Raw genomic sequence first — 20,499 nt, forward strand, 5'->3', positions numbered from 1 at the left:
GCATACAACTCGTCGAGTCATTCATTCCATCCCAAAAATAAATATATAAATATTATACCTGAGAGTCGGGATGTTACATTAGATAGACAATTTTGAAATTTCTTATAAATGTAAAAAATAACGCAGTTGTTGCTAGTTTATGTCATTATTGCAATAATCTTCGTTGGATGCATTTTATATTCTAAAAAATATACAGTACATTAGGATATCAAGTATTATGGTAAACATAGCATTAAATAATTCAACATATCAATCTCATCAGCTCATTTAATAACTAGGCGTCCAGATCAGCAATAAAACTAGTAAAATGTATGTTACATAGAGAAAATGACCAAAAAATCACTAAATTTTAGTTTGGGAATTATTCGTAAATTAGGGTAAAATAATTGGATTTTAATGAAACATGTAAGTAATGAAACAGATAAACCGGGAAAAATAGGTCATATCGTCATTTTTACTGGTAATTAATGTTTTTTCGTAAACAAATTTTAGTTTGGGGCTTTCTTGTTAATTAAGGTAACGTTTTAAGACTTTTCTGTAGATTTCTCATTACGAATTTAGAATCAATCTAATTATATGGTACATAGAGCTAATGTTGGTCTCTCTCTCTCTCTCTCTCTCTCTCTCTCTCTCTCTCTCTCCCTCTCTGACCATGTTACGAGAGTAATTATAAATGAAGACTAATGTGAATGTTGATAATATTCACATGGATGAATAGGCATATTGTTAATAGCCAAATTCAAATGTATTCAACGATGACAAACATTGCATTGACTTAGTCTCAAGATGTCATTTCACGGATTGACATTGTTAGGTAAATCTTGAAATTAAATTGAGTCTGTATATCCTTCAAATTGTGATATATTGGCTTCTGAGTAAGTGTAGCATTATGTTTTGATGTAGTTAAACAATTTTCTAAACATCATACATTTAAATACTATTATCAGATATGATGTGAAACTTGATGATGAACCCATATAGTCAAGACATGATTTGTTCATCTACTTTTTGGAGTGTGATATAGGTCAAATTCCTTGATGAATCTTAATAGATTTTGAGTGTGTGGCTATCCATATGATCCAGCATGATGGTTAATTAATTCCAATGATCTTATTCATATTCACAAATCAAGAAATCAATAATTTGATCCATCCATCATGTTCAAGGATGTCAAGCAAATGAAGATTAAGACGACGTGTTGTTTACCGTTAATTGGTTGATAGAAGTTTTGTGGATACAAACATTGATTTATGGCTAGACAATGACGTTTTGTTTGGTGCTTAACATTATTTGCATAGTTGATTGTTTTTGTTCTTTGTACAAGTGAGAATTTGTAAGATCTAGTGTGCACGATATAAAGAATTTACTGTTGTTAAGTATATATGAACTTATAATGTCATATAAAAAGAACATTAATATAATAAATAATATATTTATAAGTATTAAATTTGTTATCTACTACTTAAAATAAATAGAGTAAATGAGTAATAATTTGTTGTTTTTTATTTGTTGATCAGAAGCAAAATAAATATGTAAATATGTTTATGTATTTCTTAAATACAATAGTTTATTTAAATAGTCGGTTAATTAATCAAGGAGTAACTAATTAATGGATTTGGGTTACTTAACCGGTTGACTTGAAAATGTTTTATTAAGTTCACCAAACAATTGAAATATGAGGGAAGACGTCTTGCTCATCTTTTTTTTTCGAACAACTAAATATTATCAAGAAGACTAGCTAGAGGCTGGAAAAAAAATTTCAAAGAAGAGATGATGCCACTAAAATAATTTGAAAAGATAATATAAGGATAAACTTAAAAAATGTTGACTTCTACCAAATATGTAACTTCATATATAAGGGTGTGAAGGCATAAAAACATGGCAATGAAGTAGTGTAGATACTAGCTTTTTTCACTTGTTTTTATACCTCCTTACTCTTGTTTCCTCTTTGTTTCGACTTATTTTGCTATTATATGCTTCTGACTTTATTATTACTATCTAATTTCACGGTTTGTGAATATGTATAATATTTACATGATTACCATCAATTTGTTTTACTTTTAAACTTTATTGTTTGTATCTGTTTTTTATATTTAATCACACACTATTGTTTATTCTTGAAAATTGAGTTTTCACTTCACATGTAAGAAAAAATAAATCTTTCGGTATGAGCTCGCGTTTGTTGTTATGTTGTGGGTCATCGATAGAAGCTATATATCTACCTTTATGTATAAGCTACCTACATCTTACATCTCCTTTTATCACATTCTTATTATCTTATAGGACTTGTGTTTTGTTGTTGTATTGATTAAGAAAATGATATTTAAAATTAAAATTTATAAAATATGTCTTTGACATGTAATTTACTACTGCTGTTACAAATGAAAGCATTTCTTGGTTTTAAAAGAAAGCCTTTTATACGCATTTGTTCTAAAAATAAATAAAACATCTTTGATAAAATTTTAATTATAATACTATTTTTTTCCAACGAATTTCTTAAATTTCTTTTTAAGCGAAAAATAATCGTAATATTTTAAGATATGATATTTAGTTATTAAAATGAATATGAATATAGTACTTGTGTTGGTTTTGGTTTATTGGGAGTGATGGATGGCATAACATAAAAAAGTCAAAAATTGAGTCATGAAGGTGGTTATTTGCATCATCATGATCATCATCATCATGTATGGAATACTTAAATATACATCCCAAAAAGTCAATTGCTACATTTAATATGAGGCGGATAAGAGAAACACCTTCAGAATTTAATTTATTTAATACAAATATCTGATTGTTTTTTAAATATTAAGAATAGTTTATGACATTAAAAAAATACAAGAAACTTATATAATTTAAGGTCGTTAATTTTATATAATAATTAGCAACGAACAAAACAGTGGACGCCATAAGCACTAAGTTAGTTAATTGCCTAGTGTCATATTTTTAAATAGAGAAGTTATTACCAATTATATTTTTAAAAATATATTAACAGTATTATTGTCGTCCAAGTTTGATCAAAATAATAATAATTAAAAACTTGAATATGACGAATTAGGGACAAGAAGACAAAGGAAACAAAGAAAATGTTAATATCCTAACCATTTTAGATGATATGAAATGATTCATGATTGATAAGCATTTTTTTTTAAATATGAAAGTGAGAATATTCTTAGAGAGAGCACAATTTATTTGAAACGGATACATGATAACTCTAAATATAAAAGTTTGGAAGACTTCAACTATAAAAAAGTAAAATTTTGGATGTTAAATTGACACCCTCCTTAAATATCATATGAACATTTTTATCAAAAATCAATTTATAATTAACTTTTTATAATTAACTTTTTCGTAAAATAATATAAATTTAACCAATGAAAATATTTAAATAATTAAATAGGGTGTCTACATGATAAATGAGTGTTTTTTAAGCCAAACCTAAATTTTTTATATGTGTGAGAATAAACATTAAAAAAAAAAAAAGATGTCGAATAGTGTGGCTATGGCACAGAGAAATATAGGAAAGGATGAAGAGGGTTTGAGTAGGATAGAAGAAAGTCGTGATTCCTATACATATTGCATGTCTTTGTGAACCATAAGTGCTTGTATTTTTTTTATGTTTAACCATTTCCAATAACAAAAATGTAAATTTTTTATATACTTTTAACAAATATAAATACTAACATCAATCTCCACTTTTTACCATATTTTAACGATGTAACCTTAAATACCAACTTCAAATGGATCGTCCAGTCTATTCCCCAACAATGTTTCCTTATGTCAGAAATGGTTCATTTTATAATCCATATGCACCAAACCATTTCCAATTCAATCCCAAACCACACCCATACCCAATCCGATTTTGAACAATTTGAGACAATTTAAAAACTCAATTCCAATCAACCAACCCGAAATCGATTCTTGAACCAATCCTAATGGTGTACCCAATCCTTAACAGTTAACCCAGCTCGAATATACGGTGGACCCCGAAAGAAGAGATTACATTAGCAAAATCATGGCTCGATCTTCCAAAAAGACCCAACAGTTGGGAAAGATCAAAGTGAGGTGATTTTTTATAATGAAATATGGAAGTGTTTCCTTGCCTAAATGAAGAAAAACAACTACCGAAGAAAACATTAAATCTACTCGAATTGAAGCAACACCAACAAAAGTGTAATGAAGTTCAATGGTTTGTTCATCAACGGCCAAGCAGTGCAAATGATGTAATCATCATAACAAAAACTCAACAACTTTACGAGAAAGAAAAGAAGAGTGTTTTTAAATATGTTTGAGCTTTGAAATATTGTGAATAACCACCTTCAACATCTTTTTGATTGATCTCTTCCCATGGGATGACTAGTCCTTGGAACCTCAATTGGTTCGTCTAAGTTGACGAGTAACCATAAAATAGCTTTTAAGTAAATACATCGGATATGGGTGATTCAAAAAGAACCAAAACCATCCATAGTCAATCCATGTATGGTTACTCAGTCAATTTAGATGAACCAACTGAGATTCCAAGGACTAGTCATCCCATGGGAAGAAGATCAATCAAAAAGATGTTGAAGGTGGTTCAAATCAAAGTGATGATATGAAATTGGGGAATATATAGGAATATCAAAAAATTGTTGAAGATTGCATCAAAAAAAAAAAAAAAAAATCCCGTGACGTTAAAGTATTGTTTGATGAGTCCAAAGTGTATTCATAAAAAAACCAAATTTAGTACAACATTTATTGTCTGTTAGGTTTTTAACAATTTGAAGGGCATTACACCCTAGTGATGTTTCATAGTTGATTATCCAACTGGTCTTATTTCCACAATCTAATACCGAGAAAGACAGGTTTTTATGCAACAACTGCTGCAAATAGAAACAATATTTAAAAGAATTGATCGGCCCGGGCTTCCTTTCAAAAATTACATGGAAAATTTGTTTTGTTTTGTTTTCCACTAGATACAAAGTACACCACCTATTTTTACATTACAAACCAACAAACAACCAACCAAACAAACACACAAACACACAAAAATTAGCTCACACCTCACCTCACCTGTTAGTTAGTTAGTTTAGTTGTCTATTGGTTAGATTGAATACCTCTCTCCCTTCTTTTCCTCCTCTTTCTCTTTCTCTTTCTTCTTCCAAACAAAAACACAACTTCCTATTACAGCAAACCAAGCATTGTACTCTGGTCTGGTCTGGTCTGGATAACCCGCATTCTGCATTTATCCAATCCAATCCAAACTTTGACCTGCTTTGGTCAACCTTCATGAATCAAAAGATCCTTAGCAATCAAGGCTATCCGTTGCTTTGCACTATCAGATCGCAGACCTTCTATTTTTATTCCCATCTGCTTGTGTTTTTTGTTATTATTGGAGTTAGTTATAGGCTGTTTTTAGAAAGCAAAAATAATAAAAGATACTATATTATATGTTTTGAAGAAGATAAAGATAATGAATGTTTGACCTCACTCTGACTATCCGGGGTGAACCACCGTAACAAAACTCCAAGATGCACTACCCCTGGAATTATCTTGAACAGCAATGGAGTTGTCACCTATATTTTAAAATCATATCATATCATATTTTTTCTTGCTTGCTTATAAGTTATATCCCATCCATTACACACCATCTATCTTATTAGTAAATTACATTTTTTTGGTCCCTTAATATACCTCTTTTTTTCATTTTTTTTTTTTTTTTTGCATAGTTGGTCCTTATTTGATGACCAGATCCAAGTAAAATGACCATATTTACCCTCCCATTCCAGCTAAAATGACAATTTTTGGGCAAAAATACAAGAACCTCAAAATAAGGCACAACTTTTCATTGCAAAAAATCAGGCATTACGAAAACCTCAGATAAGGACCAAGATAGCAAAAAGAGAAGTTTAGGGACAAAAGCCAAAAAATGTAATGTACTCTAAATATTATGTTCATAAATACAATACCATACCAGACTAAGAGCAGTTGTTCCAAGCAACAGCATGTACAGCTTCCCCTGAAATCATGTATGTATGTCATTTTCTGAACTAACTTTTTTTCCTTATGTTGTAAATAATGTAAAATAATATGAATATCTTTTGTCCCTGAAACAAACCTCAACAAGATGAAGATTGGAAGCACGACTCAGAAGGACAAAAGCAAACTCTCCTATTTGTGCTAAAGACATTCCAACCTGCATTTTTTTATTTCTTCAATATTACTTACTACATAACAACAGCAATGAACTATGACGAAAGCAAAGAGTGTTTTTTTTATTTTATTTTTTAAAAATGATTTTCAGAAAGTAGGTTGCTATATATAAAAGCTTACGAGAACTGAAGTTTTGTTGTTGTAGCCAAAACCTTTGACAACAATGGAGATGACAATTGTCTTGGCAATGACAACTAATAAAACAGATGCCAGTAAAATATCAATGTGGTTCCACAGGAAATGGACATGAATCAGCATCCCAATGCTTGCAAGAAACAAAGCAGCAAAAAAATTGCGTATAGGTTCTACCTGCATCATTAAAACAAACTTCAATACAATTTTTTTTTTTAAGATATAACTATCATAATATAGATTTAAGAGGAAATTACATTTTTTGGTCTGATTGGTTTTTACAATTTTGGTCCCAATTAAGTTTTATCATTTCAATTTTGGTCCTTATTAAATGTTTTTGCTCTATATTCCAAGTAAAATGACAACTTTTGGTCCCTGAGAAATTTGGGTCCCATAAATATTAGTCATATGGATCAAAAAACTCAAATTCGCAACAGAAAACTTATTGGGACAAAAATCGACTATACTCAGGGACTAAAAATGTGACTTACTCTAAATTAGTGAGTGAAGTTCATTTTTTATTTGAATGAATCTTACTTGTTCAAGTGTATGTTGAGCAAGATCAGTTGTTGATATCATAACTCCAGCAGCAAACGAACCCAACTCTAAACTTAATCCAAGCTTATCACTACTCTGCAATTTATCAAAAAAATACCTTTTTTTTTTACCCAGAAAAGAATTGTGATTATATAAAAAATAAAAAATCAAGTATCATGAAGAAAGACAAACCCAGGCTACCAGCAGGCAAAATGCAACGGATGCCAACTGATACAGTTCATTGGTCTGCACAAAAGATTAGGAAAATACGATTAAAAATATGTATATAATATTAAAATAAATAAATAAAAGTTGATGATGTGTCACCTGTGAGGAGAGGCTAATCATGAGTTTAAGGAACCAAGGCAAACAAGTCCGTGACAAAACGGATAAAACTGCCAAAAATGCAACCAACGCCACCAGCCTGACTAACTAACAATCAGTATGCTGAAATCAACAGAAATCTCTAAACAAACAATATAACATTTCAACATTTTTTTATATAATTAACTAAATTATTAGCCAAATTCCTCAGAATACCAACATACTTAACCAATATAAGCAATCTACTTTATTTATTACTCATAATACCAACATACTAAAAATAAAGTGCAATTATTATTGGTATAAAAAATGAAGTACGTTGCTTATACTGGTAAAAAGAATAAAGTAGGTTGCAATTTCTCTCAAAAATAAAAATAGTATACAAATAAACAAGGTTGATAACTTACGATTTGGTCATGGATATGACTCCTTGTAGAACACCTGAAGTTCCACCAAGAACAGGAAGAAGAGCAAACAATAAACCCACTGCACAATCTTGCAAGATTAGGGTTCCAATTGTAACTTGTCCATGAAGGGCATTAACACTATTCTTTTCCATCAAAAACTTCAAAACCTGCATAATTAAATTAATGTTTAATCAGCTACAGGTCGATGAGAGGTAGGCTTAAGCAAAAGAGTTCCATAATAGTAAGATTTTGCTTACCACTGCTGTTGATGACATTGAAAGAAGCACCCCAACAAACACCCCCTCAGAAGGCTTACCACCACATAACTGTTGATATTTCATACTTTATTACTAAATGAAACCAAAAAAAAAAAAAAAAAAAAGTTAAAAAGTCAACGGAATTAGAAGGTTTAGTCAAACTTACAGAGGCTGTAATTCCACATATGCACATAAATAGGAAGCTTTGAAGAAGTCCTCCAAGAACAGCAACAGCTCTAACAACTTTAAGCTAAAATTATCAAACAATTACTTTGAGTTAGACAGTTAGTCTCTCATGTGTATTAATTATCCAAGGCAACATTAATTACGAAACTAACCTTTGCCATGGAGAACTCCAACCCCAAAGCAAAAAGAAGAAAAATTACACCAAATTGTGCTACTGTCTCTACTTGGACCAATTCACTAACTACATCCAGCCCACCAGGCCCAACAACAGATCCTGCCAGCAAATATCCAGTAATCACCTGTGAAACCCACATGTGATTCAGGAAAAAATGCACAAACAAAAACAAAAAAAAAACATTATATGATCATAAAGATACATGCAAGTTGCAAGAAATAGCTACTTTACTCTTTTTACTAATATAAGCAATGTGCTTTATTTTTTTTACCCATAATAGCAACATACTTACATTTTCTTTATACGAAATAGCAACATACTTATGGGTAAAAATAAAAGTACAATGACTATATTGGTAAAAAAAAAATGCTATTTTCAGCAAATTTTCTTTAAAGATAAGCAGAAACAAAGATTGAAACAGTATTCATACAGGCTGTCCTGCACAAGCAAAGGCAATGCCACCACAAGTGGCAGATACAATGACAACTACAAGATCGGATATTAACCTGTAAATTCAACATTTATATTATATTAAATATTAATGTTGCTTTTGTAACATGTACTGATAGGAAGATTGTCATCAAGTAAAAAAAAAAAGTTACCTCAAGTCCAACTGTAGCACTGGATATTTTGATTTGAAATTGGATATGATAAAGACATTATCCTGAAAAAAGAGAATAAGAATACATTAACTACATGAAGCCAATACAATACAATATATAACAGTTTAAATATCAAAATTTACCTTTCTGTCAATTAGTGTTGGTGTCTCTTCTGCTCCGTTGTCATTATCCATAGTGAAAACATGATGAAGTTGAAAGGACCTATAAAAATTGTCTTAATATAAGTAGTATATTATAAATTGGATATTAATTCATATAATTATCATAGAATTAAGCAAGAAATGGATAAAAGATCATACTTGTCATCCTTTGTGTCATTTTTCTTGGACTTAACCCTAGCTACAGTTTCCAATACAGCCTGGTGAAAACACATGTAAATTAAAGATAATCAGCAAGGAAAGAAAATTAAGAAACATGCTTACTTTATTACAGCATTTAAAAGAAATGAAAATTGAAAGAGCAACCTGTTGCCCAGCAACACTGTTATTGAAGCTGCCTGCATCCTCTTCTGCAAATTCAGTTAGGATTTAGGAAGATTAGTTATTGGTTCTTTTGTATTATATCAATTCCACCTTTAAGATGATTATGTCAGATATTCAACTATAGTTTCTCTTCAGACTGTATTGGGCCATTGATAAAATATTTATATAAAAGTACGACCATTCCAAGATAAGTTTATACTTGATGAGTGTTGGAAACTTGGGGCCTAATACTTTTAAGTAAAGATTCCAAGATAAGCTAGGAGACATTACAAAGAATATGTTTGGTTCACAATATTTGTACTTAAGAAGGGCATTATCTCTTTAAATTATATTATTGCTTTTGGCGTTAAATCTGCAATTATGGATTTAGAAAGATGAGGTTTTGCATCAAAAATGAAAGCGTAAGGTCCTTTTTTGAAAAGAGGAAGGACCTCAATATCAGATAAGTAGATGCCAAGTCGCTAGAACTTGGGTGGTCAAAGTGTGGCCATTGTGATGCTTTGGATTCAAACAAGATCCTCACATCACAAAAGCTCAAGTTTGATAACCATGCTGATTAAGAGATCCATATAAGTTTTGAATAGTGTTCTTTCTTTCTAATCACAAGTCAACCTTGAGATTCCAGATGTAGGATCTCTAAAGTTAGGTAACAATATAGCTACAAAAGAATCATATAAAATGGAAGCCCTAACATTTTCAATTAAAAAGAAAAGATTCAATTCCTGAAGTAACCAATGATAATGGCTGATCTGTTGAATTCCCCTTTTTTCATGGAAGGAAGAAATAAAATTAAAAAAAGCAATTAAATGCAGTAATTAGAATCCTAGCAAGCAAATGAAAGCATACATTGTAAAACCCTAAATAAAAGCATCAGATCTAATAAGCCAACCTTCGGTCTGATCATTCTCAGTGAACTCTTTCTCCAGAGCACGATCGATCATACCAGCAAAGCTCCTGTCTCTATCCGTAGTAGAAGAAGCATTGTTGGAAGTGAGAGTGGCGTTATTAACAAAGGTGTCGCTAATGTCTTCAAGCTGCTCCTGATCTGTGTCGGCGAGGACAGGGAGAGGGAGAGAAAGAAAGAAGGAAAGGATTAATGAGATAAGAGATAGGAAGTAGAGACGGCGGAGGTGGGAGGAGGAGGTGGGTATCCCCCTTTTCATGGCAGGGACGGCGACGGAGGGATCCACACGGGTGAGTTTATGTGTGTGTGAATTTGTGTCGGTTTTGGTTTTGTTTCAGTGACGAATTAATTGATAGTGGAAGAGGAGAGACGAGTGGGGTCCGCATTGGAGTAACCTACACAACCAGTGAGCCAGGAGCTGGAGGATGACACCCCATGTTTTTATATGGCCTAGAAACTCAAGTGTTTATATAAACTACACCACATTATTAATTAAAGAAGATTACATTAAATATTCATCTAACTATCACAAATATCTTCATATAATGTTTTTAAAGAAAAATTAATTATATTAATTCGATTTTCAATATTCACAATTCATTTAACAAATAGTAATAGTTTACATCGAACTAGACGGTAAACGGACAACAAGTTGCGTTGTTAATTTTTTCTTTTGTTTTGACAAAACTATTTTTTTTAAACAACATCTACTGATCATAACATTACTATGCATGACTGGTGAGACTTTAATGAAAAGTTACACGGCTTCTGGTGTAAGGAAACCAAATGTATCAAACGTGAATGATATAAACACATATTGATTTTTCATACACGGTTTCTCGTGTTTTGTCATTTTTAAAGTTGTTTGCCCCACCGTGAAACCCTTATTCCTCATGTCTGCAAGAGGATAAACCCTTATTAGATCCATACAAACATGTTTCTATTTCACCCATCCAAAAACCAAAATGTCCATCACCATATTGTGTTGATACTTGAAACTTGGAAATTCTCTATAATATCCTGCATGTTTTGCAAAAGAGTTTAATCATGCCTTCCGGCAAACTAGGAATACCTCATCAACCAAAATTAAGAGAATCATGAAGCGATACTTATGGGTAGTATGATACTCCAGATGTGTCATGTGTTGGCTGACCCTCTATAGGATAGAGAAAAGAAAATCATGAGCATGTAGTGTCTATAGACAATAAAAACAACTTTCTGGTCTAACAGTTACAGACAGAAGTAGTGAAACGCATCATAGAAACTATTGTATGTTGTTTTTCTTCCCCTAAAGAAGGCTTAATGGGTTGAAGGTGGAGTTCAAATCTTTAGAGGGGGAAGAGAGAAAGTTCTATTTTATTATTCCACTATTTATCTTGTTTCCTTGTTTAACCACTAGTTTCCATGTTTTAGGTACAAAGGTTAATAACAGGAGATTATGGTGAGGGCATCGAATTGGAGTAATTAACATTGTAAGAGATTTCCACGAGTCACAAATATCAAGGCCCCTTTGGTTCTTGGTTTTTGCAAGGAAAGGGTATTGAAATGAAACCATCCCGACTTGTTAAATAAGTGGACAAAATAGAATGAATATTCATCATAAGATACACGACTCGTTCAACCCAAAAGGGGTATTGAAATGAAACCATGATGGATCTAAAATGAAGAAATTGTACAAACTACAAAGGAGAAATCCGGCCGGAAGCCAAAATTCCAAAATAGCCGATCTATAATTATTTAATTTGGTTGAAAGAGAAATAATTAGGTAACATTTCATTGTCACACTTTCGTTTACTTTGGAGTTGTTTAATCTTAAATTGGTTGATGGAGTAGTTAGAAATTACTTTTTCCACATAAAAATTGAATGCACATATATTGAGAATGATGTTTTACCTCGATAAAGTCGTTTCCTTCTTTCCTAAATTCATCACGTATCTTTAAATATCTTATCTTGATCAATTAATTCAACAATCTTGGAGTTAGTAACTTAATTGATTAAATTAAAGTGTCCCATATGTACAAAGGGTACGTACTACTATACATCAAATATGTTCTTGCTTGTATTTACAAATGCTGCTTCATCTAATCAGCCATAGGTGAACCACAAAATGCTTCTGGTTCAAAAGATCTTGCTGACTCATCACTGTAAACACCTGCAACTGCTCTGCCACCTGGTTCAACACCTGCTGTGATGGAGGCCAGCTTCTGGCTCTGGCTGCTGCTTTCAGTGTTGATAAGAAGAACAATGAACATGAATAAAGATAATGCAAGAGCCACTAATGTGTTCTTTAATCTGTTCAGCACTGGCTTCACCTGCACCACAAAAACAAGTAATTTTGATATTTGGAATTTGAAAGAATTGGAATCTGTGTTTGGAAACAATAAATAATAAAGAATGAATCTCTTACAGTAAATGATCCTAAAAGCCGATCCCTTGCCAACACTTCAGCAGTCTTCACCCAAATCTGTTTGTTTATCATAACAAGTTAACTTTCATAATCCAATCTTCTGTTACCATGTCATATGTATGCAACAAGAAGTAATATACAAAATCATAATCCAATGCCAAAAAAAAGTAATAAACTTATATGATTTATAAAGATATTACCTGTCCATCATACCATCCAGTCTCTTCATCTGTACGTACACATTACACAATAAGATATTATAACATTTACACGTTATAAATTTTATAAGTTTAACAATGTACTAAAAAACTTCATTAGCAAAAAACAAGGTTAGGGATAGATAGGGCAATTATGGGAACTTGAAACAAGAACTTACGCCTTCTGTGTTGCAAGAAATGGGCATTGAGTATAGATTGAAACCCTCTAAACCAATCAAATCTATTCATCTTTCATCGTTAAATCAGTATTATGAAATCTAAAAGGCTAAATGCTTCATTGAATCACAGATGCCTAGAACTAGAAGCATACTTCATTATCTGATTGCATATATCATATATGTGATTCACTTTCATAATCATATCGAATCAAAAGTTGAGATTGTTGTGTTTGTAATGGTAGAAAGGGAAGTATACATACATTCGACAGTGGCACTGAGCAATCGATTGCCGACATAAGCCCAACCCAAATACATCCTCACAACAGCAAGAGTAACCACCAATATTCCACTGCATACGGCTCCCAGGATCCGCTGAGTAGGTTCCCACCCGACACCGACCGACCCGTACCACGAAACAGGAAGCCCGACGAACATAGCAAACCCAGCGCCTGTGGCAAGTAACCGGGAGCAGTACTCCACGAAGTCGCCGGAGGCCCAGGAGAAAGGGGAGGAAGTGCACAGAGATTGGTACTCGTTGATCGGTTGTTGCTCTGGTGGGACGGGGCAGCCTGTTTCCGGCGGCGGCGGATCTCGGCTGCTGTAGGAGAAGCGGGTTTGCCGTAGGCGATTAGACTTGCAGGGTTTGATTGTGAGCGGAAATAGAGAAGAGGAGGTGAGCGGAGAAAGGAGGAGAAGCGGTGGCGATTGTGACTGTACCGGTGACGGTGTTAGTGGTTTTAGAGATAGGAGAAGAACCATTTTTGGACGTCTAAAGATTTTCAATTTAAAAAAATGTATAATATTTGACCAGATATATGATTTTAAAACTTTTTAATATCGATTTTTAACAATAAACATTTCTAATATAACGTAGAAAAGGTCAATTTGTCATTTAATTATGACTCACAAATCAATGGAAGTAGTTTCATTTGTTACTTCCATTGATTTGACGATTACATCATCTTTATCTTTTTCTTCTTTTAAATCTCAAACCAACAAAATATTGATAATCATAAATTCATAATTCATAGATACTAAAACATTTCCACAACTTATGAAAACAGAATATCCTTGACGCTACATTCAACGTTTAATTAATTCATAATAATAATAAGACAATATTACTTCTGAAGTACCCAAAAACAAAACGTACACCTAACAGTAACAAGTAACAACACAAAATCCACTAATTCTTCTAAACTCAAAATCCAAAATCCAAAATCCAAAATAAAACAAACTGCTACACCTCCATCATCCATCATCCATAATCGAATGATTTTTTTACCTCCTGAACTTAGGACGCTTAGGAGCACTGCTACTGCTACTGGGCCCCGCACGTGACTTCCCAAAAGCCTTCATCTTCCTTCGTTTCCTCTCTTCCTCACTGTCTGACTCAACCCCATTCTCCCTATCTGCATTGCTTGCTTCCCTCTCCAACTCCTCCCATGTCTTCCCTTCTTCCTCCTCAGAACCTTCCTCCTCCGACCCTTCCTCCTCATCGTCATCCGACTCCACCAACGACTCGCTATCCGACCCTTCATCTTCCGATTCTGATTCCGGCTCCACATCCGACGGCTCATACCCCTGATCTGATTCCTGCGAACCATCAGAATCGGAATCACTCGCTTCCAGGTTCAAAAACTCCCATCCGCCTTCATCGATGAAATTCTTCGGATCATCCGTAATCGTCTTCAATATCGCACGCCAGTTCATATTCAAACGACTCTCGTAATACTTGATATCAGTCGTGTCAAGCCATTCTTTGATTCCATCGAGCGAAGTAGACGGAATGGAATCAATCCTCAACACGTCCTTTTTAAAATCCTTGAACACAATCGCCATGTCAAAATTCTTCTGACCCAATCCAACTCTTTCAAGATTCACAATCTCAATCTCGTTCAAAGTCACAACAAGAAACGGAGATTCAATCAACTCCACCAAACAGCTTGAAGTCGGGACGATAAAAGCCGAAGCTTTATACGGTACACCATGGAATCCCAATTCCCGTAACGGTTGGTCAAACTCAAGGTCAAGCCCTTTGAACTTGGGTTGACCCCAAAGATCGTTAACCCGGTTCACAAAGCTTTGAAAATCCATATTGATTTTGTTTTTCCGGTCTCGTTCTCGTTGTTCTTCTTCAATCTCATCCGGATCATAAGCGGATCTTTTCGCACCTCCTAAAGTTTGAACAACATCCATCACCTCAACATAGAACTGAACATCTTTTGTCTTCTTGTTTCCAACCATGATGTGGTTGTGAAGATGAAAATGCAACAAAGTAATCATTTCCTTTTCAGCTGCTTGAAAAAACGCATGCTTTATATTCCCGAATAAAATATCAACACGTTCATCTGACCTCGAAGTCGAGTACCGGAACCCGTTATCATGAGCTTCTAAAGTCCCCGGAAGCTTCCGTCCCCGCCCGCCAAACACCGGGCGGATCCAAAGATCCGTTAACCGAATCGGTTTGAACTTATTCCCAGCAGTTACAAGTTTCTCTTGTGTCACTAAAGACGCACGTTCAGCTCTTTCAGACTCACGTGACACCACATTTTTTCTTAATGTCTTAATCTGCTGAACCACTTCAGAGATATGTCTCGGGTCCTTTGACCTAAACGAGACCTCTTTTAGAAAGATGCCGGTGTTGTTTTTCAATGAATTTGTTTCATGAGAGGAGAAAGGTGTCCCAGGGACATTAAATATGATCCGAATGTAACAGTTTCTAGATGTATCCGCCTGGCTGGAAACCGTCTTAACTGTCGCCACGTGGAATGGCACCATGGCGCCATATAACGGAATCAAAATTGCTTCGTTTCTTTGATCCACTACAATCATGATATCTTTATTAGGTGGGATGTCGTTTACATTCTTGTAAGCAACCAAATCGTTTGATGTTCTAGAAGATGCTCTCCCGTCCCCGCTGGCGTTCTTCCCGCCAGCCAAGCGCTGAGCTGTCTCTTCGTTTTTGGCACGCGCGAGTTCTGCTTGATGCTGTCTTCGAAGCTCTTCTTTAGACATTTCGTTGTTGTCTGAACGGAGTGTGGCTTTCGAGTGTTTTGGCTCGGTTTTTGGCTGTTGTACCCTTTCAACTTCTTCTTCTTCTTCACCATCATTGAAAGAGTATGCAACATCTTTGAAAGCTTTGGAGCTCAAAGAAGTTAAATTTTCAGGTCCTTTAGCTGATACAGTAACAGTATCAGCTAACAGAAGGGCGTAATTCTGGCTCTTTGTTTTGCTGCTTTTTGTTTGTAGGTTTTGAAACCCTAAACTCACATTCAAAACCATTCCCACTTTCAAGATTTTTTCATTCTTATCATTTAAAGACATCCCGGATTCACGAAACTCGAGACCGATCCCGGTTCCCGCTGACTTTGTTAAATTAGGAAGCAATTCAGGTGCGTCTTTTTCAACCACAGCAACAGCAGCTTTATAAACAGCATTTGCTTTGTTACCAGGCTTTAAAGCAGAAAGAGCAGCTTCATGGGCTCTTAATAGAACCTGATAAGCTTTACTTTGTGTAGCATTTGAATCGATCAAGAAAGTTCTTGCAATATTTGCACAGTAGCTGTTGTAGCGGGACCCAAGTGCACAGATTATCACACTTGCAGAATCATAGTACAAATGGTAGTCATTACTTGAAGCACTAGGTTTCAGATCGAAATTTCCACCACTTTGAAAAATAGGAGGATAGCAGATATCAACATTATCAGCTTTCAACTTCACCTTGATTCTAGCAGGTTCAAGAATCGCCTTTTCAGTGTCGTCCATTAAAGAAGAATGTGTCACCTTCTTTTCTTCATCGATTACCTTCTCAAGTTTTGGAACAACAAACTGTTTCATAGCAGAAGCAGTAAGATAAGCAGCTTTTTTCACATTTGTAAGCTCACCAGCTTCTTTCACAGCAAAAAGATCTGCTAATCCGTTTGTGATATCAGAAAGCTGTAATCTTGAAGACTTCATCTTTTCAGTCCATTTCTCTAAAAGCTTCCCTTCAGGTGCTTCTTTTGCTATATAGCCAAGAACAGTGTCATCACCATCACTGATGGCTTGTAATATGGCATCCATTTCTTTCGCCCCATCATCACTTTTTGAAGCTTTGATATGCATCACAACTTCTACACCAACTGCTTCTTTTGCAGACTTTTTCACAACACTTAACAAATCTGCCTTCTTCTGGCTGCATAAGAAGTGAATCTGTTTCTCTGAGAAAACCATTATTGTTTCTGGGAATTCGTAACCAAGAAGCCAAATGTTGAGAGATGAAGATTTTAGATAACGAAGATCATCAGAAGGAGGTGGGGTGGCTACTGCAAAGGCATTACAAGAACCCCATAACTCATCTTTGTGTTCCCTCCAGTTAGAATACATTAACTTTAACCTTCTGCTCATAGTTTCTGCATCAATTGAGTATGCACTTCCAGCTCCAGCTCCACCTGCACCTGCACCTTTACTGGCTGGTGGATGATTCCCACCATTGCGATGATCAGCCATCTTCAGAAGTTACCAGTGCAATGAACCTGATTACAACATTAAAAAAAAACTGATTAGTTCCTAATACAATTATATAACTGTAAAATATGACAAGAATCCTCCCACCTTACAACGACTAAACACCACTTTCTTAATAGAAAATTATGTAAACTAGCTTCTTAATAAGCTAGGAAACCTCTAACAACTTTAGAGGACACTGCTAATCTATCAATGGGAAATCAATGTAATACATAAATGAATTCTTGATATGTTGATTGCAAAAAGTTTAAAGGTTATCAAAGCTTTTTACTAACTTTGGTCTGTTAAGTCTGTCTCCAGGAAAATTTATTGGGCTTCTATGAGCTAGGAGAACCAAATGGCTTCTATGAGCTTAAAACCAGTGATTATAAATCAAAGTATAGATGTATGTACATATATCTATGAATTTATCCTTGTGCATGGATAAAACAAAATTTTCGGCTTTGTAACATTGGTGTTTTGTGACACAGGGAAAAAAAATATCCTGGATCCGCCTACTAGGTATAGAACATAAAACTTTAGATTCAAAAAGCCTTTTCGTTCCAAGTCACTGTCAAAATCGAAATACGCAGATTATAGCTGAATAAATCAGAAATGAACAATCGAAATTCAAAGTTGTAGCCTAAAAATAAAAAATCAGAATATGGGCGAAAGTTGGAACCTACGCGACGATGTTAGTAAAAAATCAAAAATCAAAATAATCAGCGCTCGTAACAATCGATACAGCAGGATGACTAATTTCTCGAATTGGAGCCTAAAATCCATCTCCGTTTTTCTCACTTCAAAATTAAGAAGAAAAAAAAATTGTTCCCCTATTCTGTATTTCATTTCATACCAATTTCTACGTAAAAAAATCGTAGATCTGGAACCCTAAATTCACAAATTCGCGATAAAAACAGAAATTACCTGTTTGATCGAGATATTTAGATGAAAATCAGGGACGCTATGCCAGAGAAGATGTGACGGTGGAGCAGAAAGTGATGACGGCGGAGGGCGGTAGCGAACGGAAGACGAGCGTCGCAGAATAGGGCAAGGGCATTACGTGTTTTGGGTGATTGTGTGAGTGTTGTGTTTTGACTTCCCGGACTATTGAAATGAAGTAACCCTCATTTTTCATCATCGCCTTTTATAGTGTCGTTTTGGAGGTTCTTTCACCCGCCTATTCCCCAAAATATCACTTGAATTTTTGAAGCTTCGTATATATTCATTGTTATTATTATTACATTATATTCGACATACACTTGTGAATGTGGCGAGTCTTGAATACTTTGTTCTAATTTTCATTATATCATTTCATTATCATACATCATACATACTTGTAAATCTTATGCATTTGAAACTTTCATTCTTTTTTCCTTTCACTATATTCATTTAAAACTTCCATGACTTTTCAATTTCTTTATAATAATAATTATAATTTGGTAATTAGGTTAAATAAATATCAAATTTAAAGTGTATTCATATATAAACTAAATTTCAATATTAAAATAATATTTTCAATTCTACTTATAAAATTATGTTTTTTAACTTTTAACATATTATACTTAATTTATTGGTTTTAATATATTGTTGGATGTAAACCATTATCATTTTAAAGGTATAATTATTGAACAATTTGTATAAAATACTTAAATTATTAATTAAAATATAATATTATAGGCTCAACTTAAATATAAATTTTATTTAACTTAAACAACCCAAAGATTATTTTATAAATAGTTAAAAGTGATAAATTGTAGTGTTTTTCTAATAATAATTAAAATAAATATCAAACCTAAAGTGTAATCATAAATAGATTAAATTTCAATTTTAAAATAATATTTTTACTTCAATTTATAAAGTTATGTCTTTAAATTTTAATATATTATACTTAATTTATTAGATTTAAAATGTTGTTGAATGTAAACCATTATCAGTTTAAAGCTACAATTTTGAACAGTTTGGACAAAATACTTAAATTGTTAATTTAAATATAACATTACAGTGTCGACTTAAATATAATTTTCAGTTCCACTAAAAAAAACCAAATAATATTTTGTAAATAGTTAAAAGTCATAAATTATAGTGATAAATGCAAAAACTAAATTATAATATCAGTTTAATAAAATATTTCCTAGATATAATTATATAATCATTAAAAATTTTCAAATAAGTAGCTTAAAATAACTTATAATAACAATAGTTAAAATAACTCTATATAAATGATTATATTGTTACCTTTAAAATTAAAAAATAATGTTTGATTTTTTAAATAATTTTAATGATAGAAATTAAAACATTAAGTAAATAAATTTTAAAAAATTAGTTAAAAATAACAACTATAAATAATATTAAACCATATATGATATTTAATTTTATTGATGTGTAACTCACGAGTAGAAGTCATTCAAACGATTATGATTATGACGTTATAATAGATTTATATATATTCATATAATTTAAAATAATCAATATATTATATCAAAGTAATATACGAATTATTATATCAAATTTAACAACAACGTTAGTGTTATATTTTAAAATATATATATATTTGTAAAGACTTCAACTATATAGGTGTTTCTACGCATTACAATGTCAAGTTAAATATGAATTAATTTCAGTGTCATTTAAAAAAACTAAAGAATATTTTGTAAATAGTTAAAAGTGATCAATTGTAGTAATAAAAGCAAAAACTAAATTGTAATCTCAATTTAACTAAAATATTTCATAAATATATTTTTATAATCTTTAAAAGTTTCCAAATAAGTAGCTTAAAATAACTTACAATAACAATAGTTAAAAACAACTCTATATAAATAATTATATTGTTAGCTTTAAAATAAAAAAAAACAATGTTTGGTGTTTTAAATAATTATAATGATAGAAATTAAAATATTAAGCAAACAAATTTTAAAAAGTTAATTAACAATAAAAACAACTATAAATAACATCAAATCATATATTATATTTAATTTTATTCATGTGTAACTCGCGGGTAAAAGTCATTCAAA

General features: G+C 32.7%; 3 protein-coding genes across 3 annotated transcripts; all 3 read right to left on the reverse strand.

Annotated features, from left to right (window-relative positions):
• Positions 1-4,874: 4,874 nt before the first annotated feature.
• Positions 4,875-10,658, reverse strand: LOC111906068 (K(+) efflux antiporter 4). Its single transcript, XM_023901800.2, has 18 exons — positions 10,199-10,658; positions 9,292-9,335; positions 9,127-9,185; positions 8,950-9,028; positions 8,807-8,868; positions 8,635-8,710; positions 8,182-8,328; positions 8,010-8,093; positions 7,844-7,912; positions 7,587-7,753; positions 7,183-7,279; positions 7,048-7,101; positions 6,856-6,951; positions 6,307-6,495; positions 6,092-6,169; positions 5,948-5,992; positions 5,460-5,549; positions 4,875-5,343 (listed from the first exon to the last, which is right to left on the reverse strand). Exons 1-18 carry the CDS (start codon positions 10,470-10,472, stop codon positions 5,254-5,256), a joined length of 1,800 nt encoding a protein of 599 aa, XP_023757568.1. The 5' UTR covers positions 10,473-10,658; the 3' UTR covers positions 4,875-5,253.
• A 1,528-nt stretch (positions 10,659-12,186) lies between these two features.
• On the reverse strand, positions 12,187-13,800 carry LOC111906066 (uncharacterized protein ycf36). Its single transcript, XM_023901799.3, has 4 exons — positions 13,258-13,800; positions 12,822-12,850; positions 12,622-12,678; positions 12,187-12,526 (listed from the first exon to the last, which is right to left on the reverse strand). Exons 1-4 carry the CDS (start codon positions 13,754-13,756, stop codon positions 12,296-12,298), a joined length of 816 nt encoding a protein of 271 aa, XP_023757567.1. The 5' UTR covers positions 13,757-13,800; the 3' UTR covers positions 12,187-12,295.
• A 204-nt stretch (positions 13,801-14,004) lies between these two features.
• LOC111906065 (FACT complex subunit SPT16) lies at positions 14,005-18,613 on the reverse strand. Its single transcript, XM_023901798.3, has 2 exons — positions 18,413-18,613; positions 14,005-17,514 (listed from the first exon to the last, which is right to left on the reverse strand). The coding sequence occupies exon 2, from the start codon at positions 17,486-17,488 to the stop codon at positions 14,279-14,281; it is 3,210 nt and encodes a 1,069-aa protein (XP_023757566.1). The 5' UTR covers positions 17,489-17,514; positions 18,413-18,613; the 3' UTR covers positions 14,005-14,278.
• Between the last annotated feature and the right edge of the window lie 1,886 nt (positions 18,614-20,499).

Source organism: Lactuca sativa, chromosome 6 (genome assembly GCF_002870075.4).
Source record: "Lactuca sativa cultivar Salinas chromosome 6, Lsat_Salinas_v11, whole genome shotgun sequence".
Classification (NCBI taxonomy): Eukaryota; Viridiplantae; Streptophyta; class Magnoliopsida; order Asterales; family Asteraceae; genus Lactuca; species Lactuca sativa.

Excerpts from the sequence above, each read along its gene's own strand:
- LOC111906068 (XM_023901800.2), bottom strand. The coding sequence starts at position 10,472 with ATGAAAAGGGGGATACCCACCTCCTCCTCCCACCTCCGCCGTCTCTAC. Across the intron at positions 9,336-10,198 it reads TGAGAATGATCAGACCGAAG|AAGAGGATGCAGGCAGCTTC; the intron begins GTTGGCTTATTA and ends CTGAATTTGCAG. Across the intron at positions 8,094-8,181 it reads TGGAGTTCTCCATGGCAAAG|CTTAAAGTTGTTAGAGCTGT; the intron begins GTTAGTTTCGTA and ends TGATAATTTTAG.
- LOC111906066 (XM_023901799.3), bottom strand. The coding sequence starts at position 13,756 with ATGGTTCTTCTCCTATCTCTAAAACCACTAACACCGTCACCGGTACAG. Across the intron at positions 12,679-12,821 it reads CTGGATGGTATGATGGACAG|ATTTGGGTGAAGACTGCTGA; the intron begins GTAATATCTTTA and ends ATAAACAAACAG. Across the intron at positions 12,527-12,621 it reads GGCTTTTAGGATCATTTACT|GTGAAGCCAGTGCTGAACAG; the intron begins GTAAGAGATTCA and ends TTTGTGGTGCAG.
- LOC111906065 (XM_023901798.3), bottom strand. The coding sequence starts at position 17,488 with ATGGCTGATCATCGCAATGGTGGGAATCATCCACCAGCCAGTAAAGGT.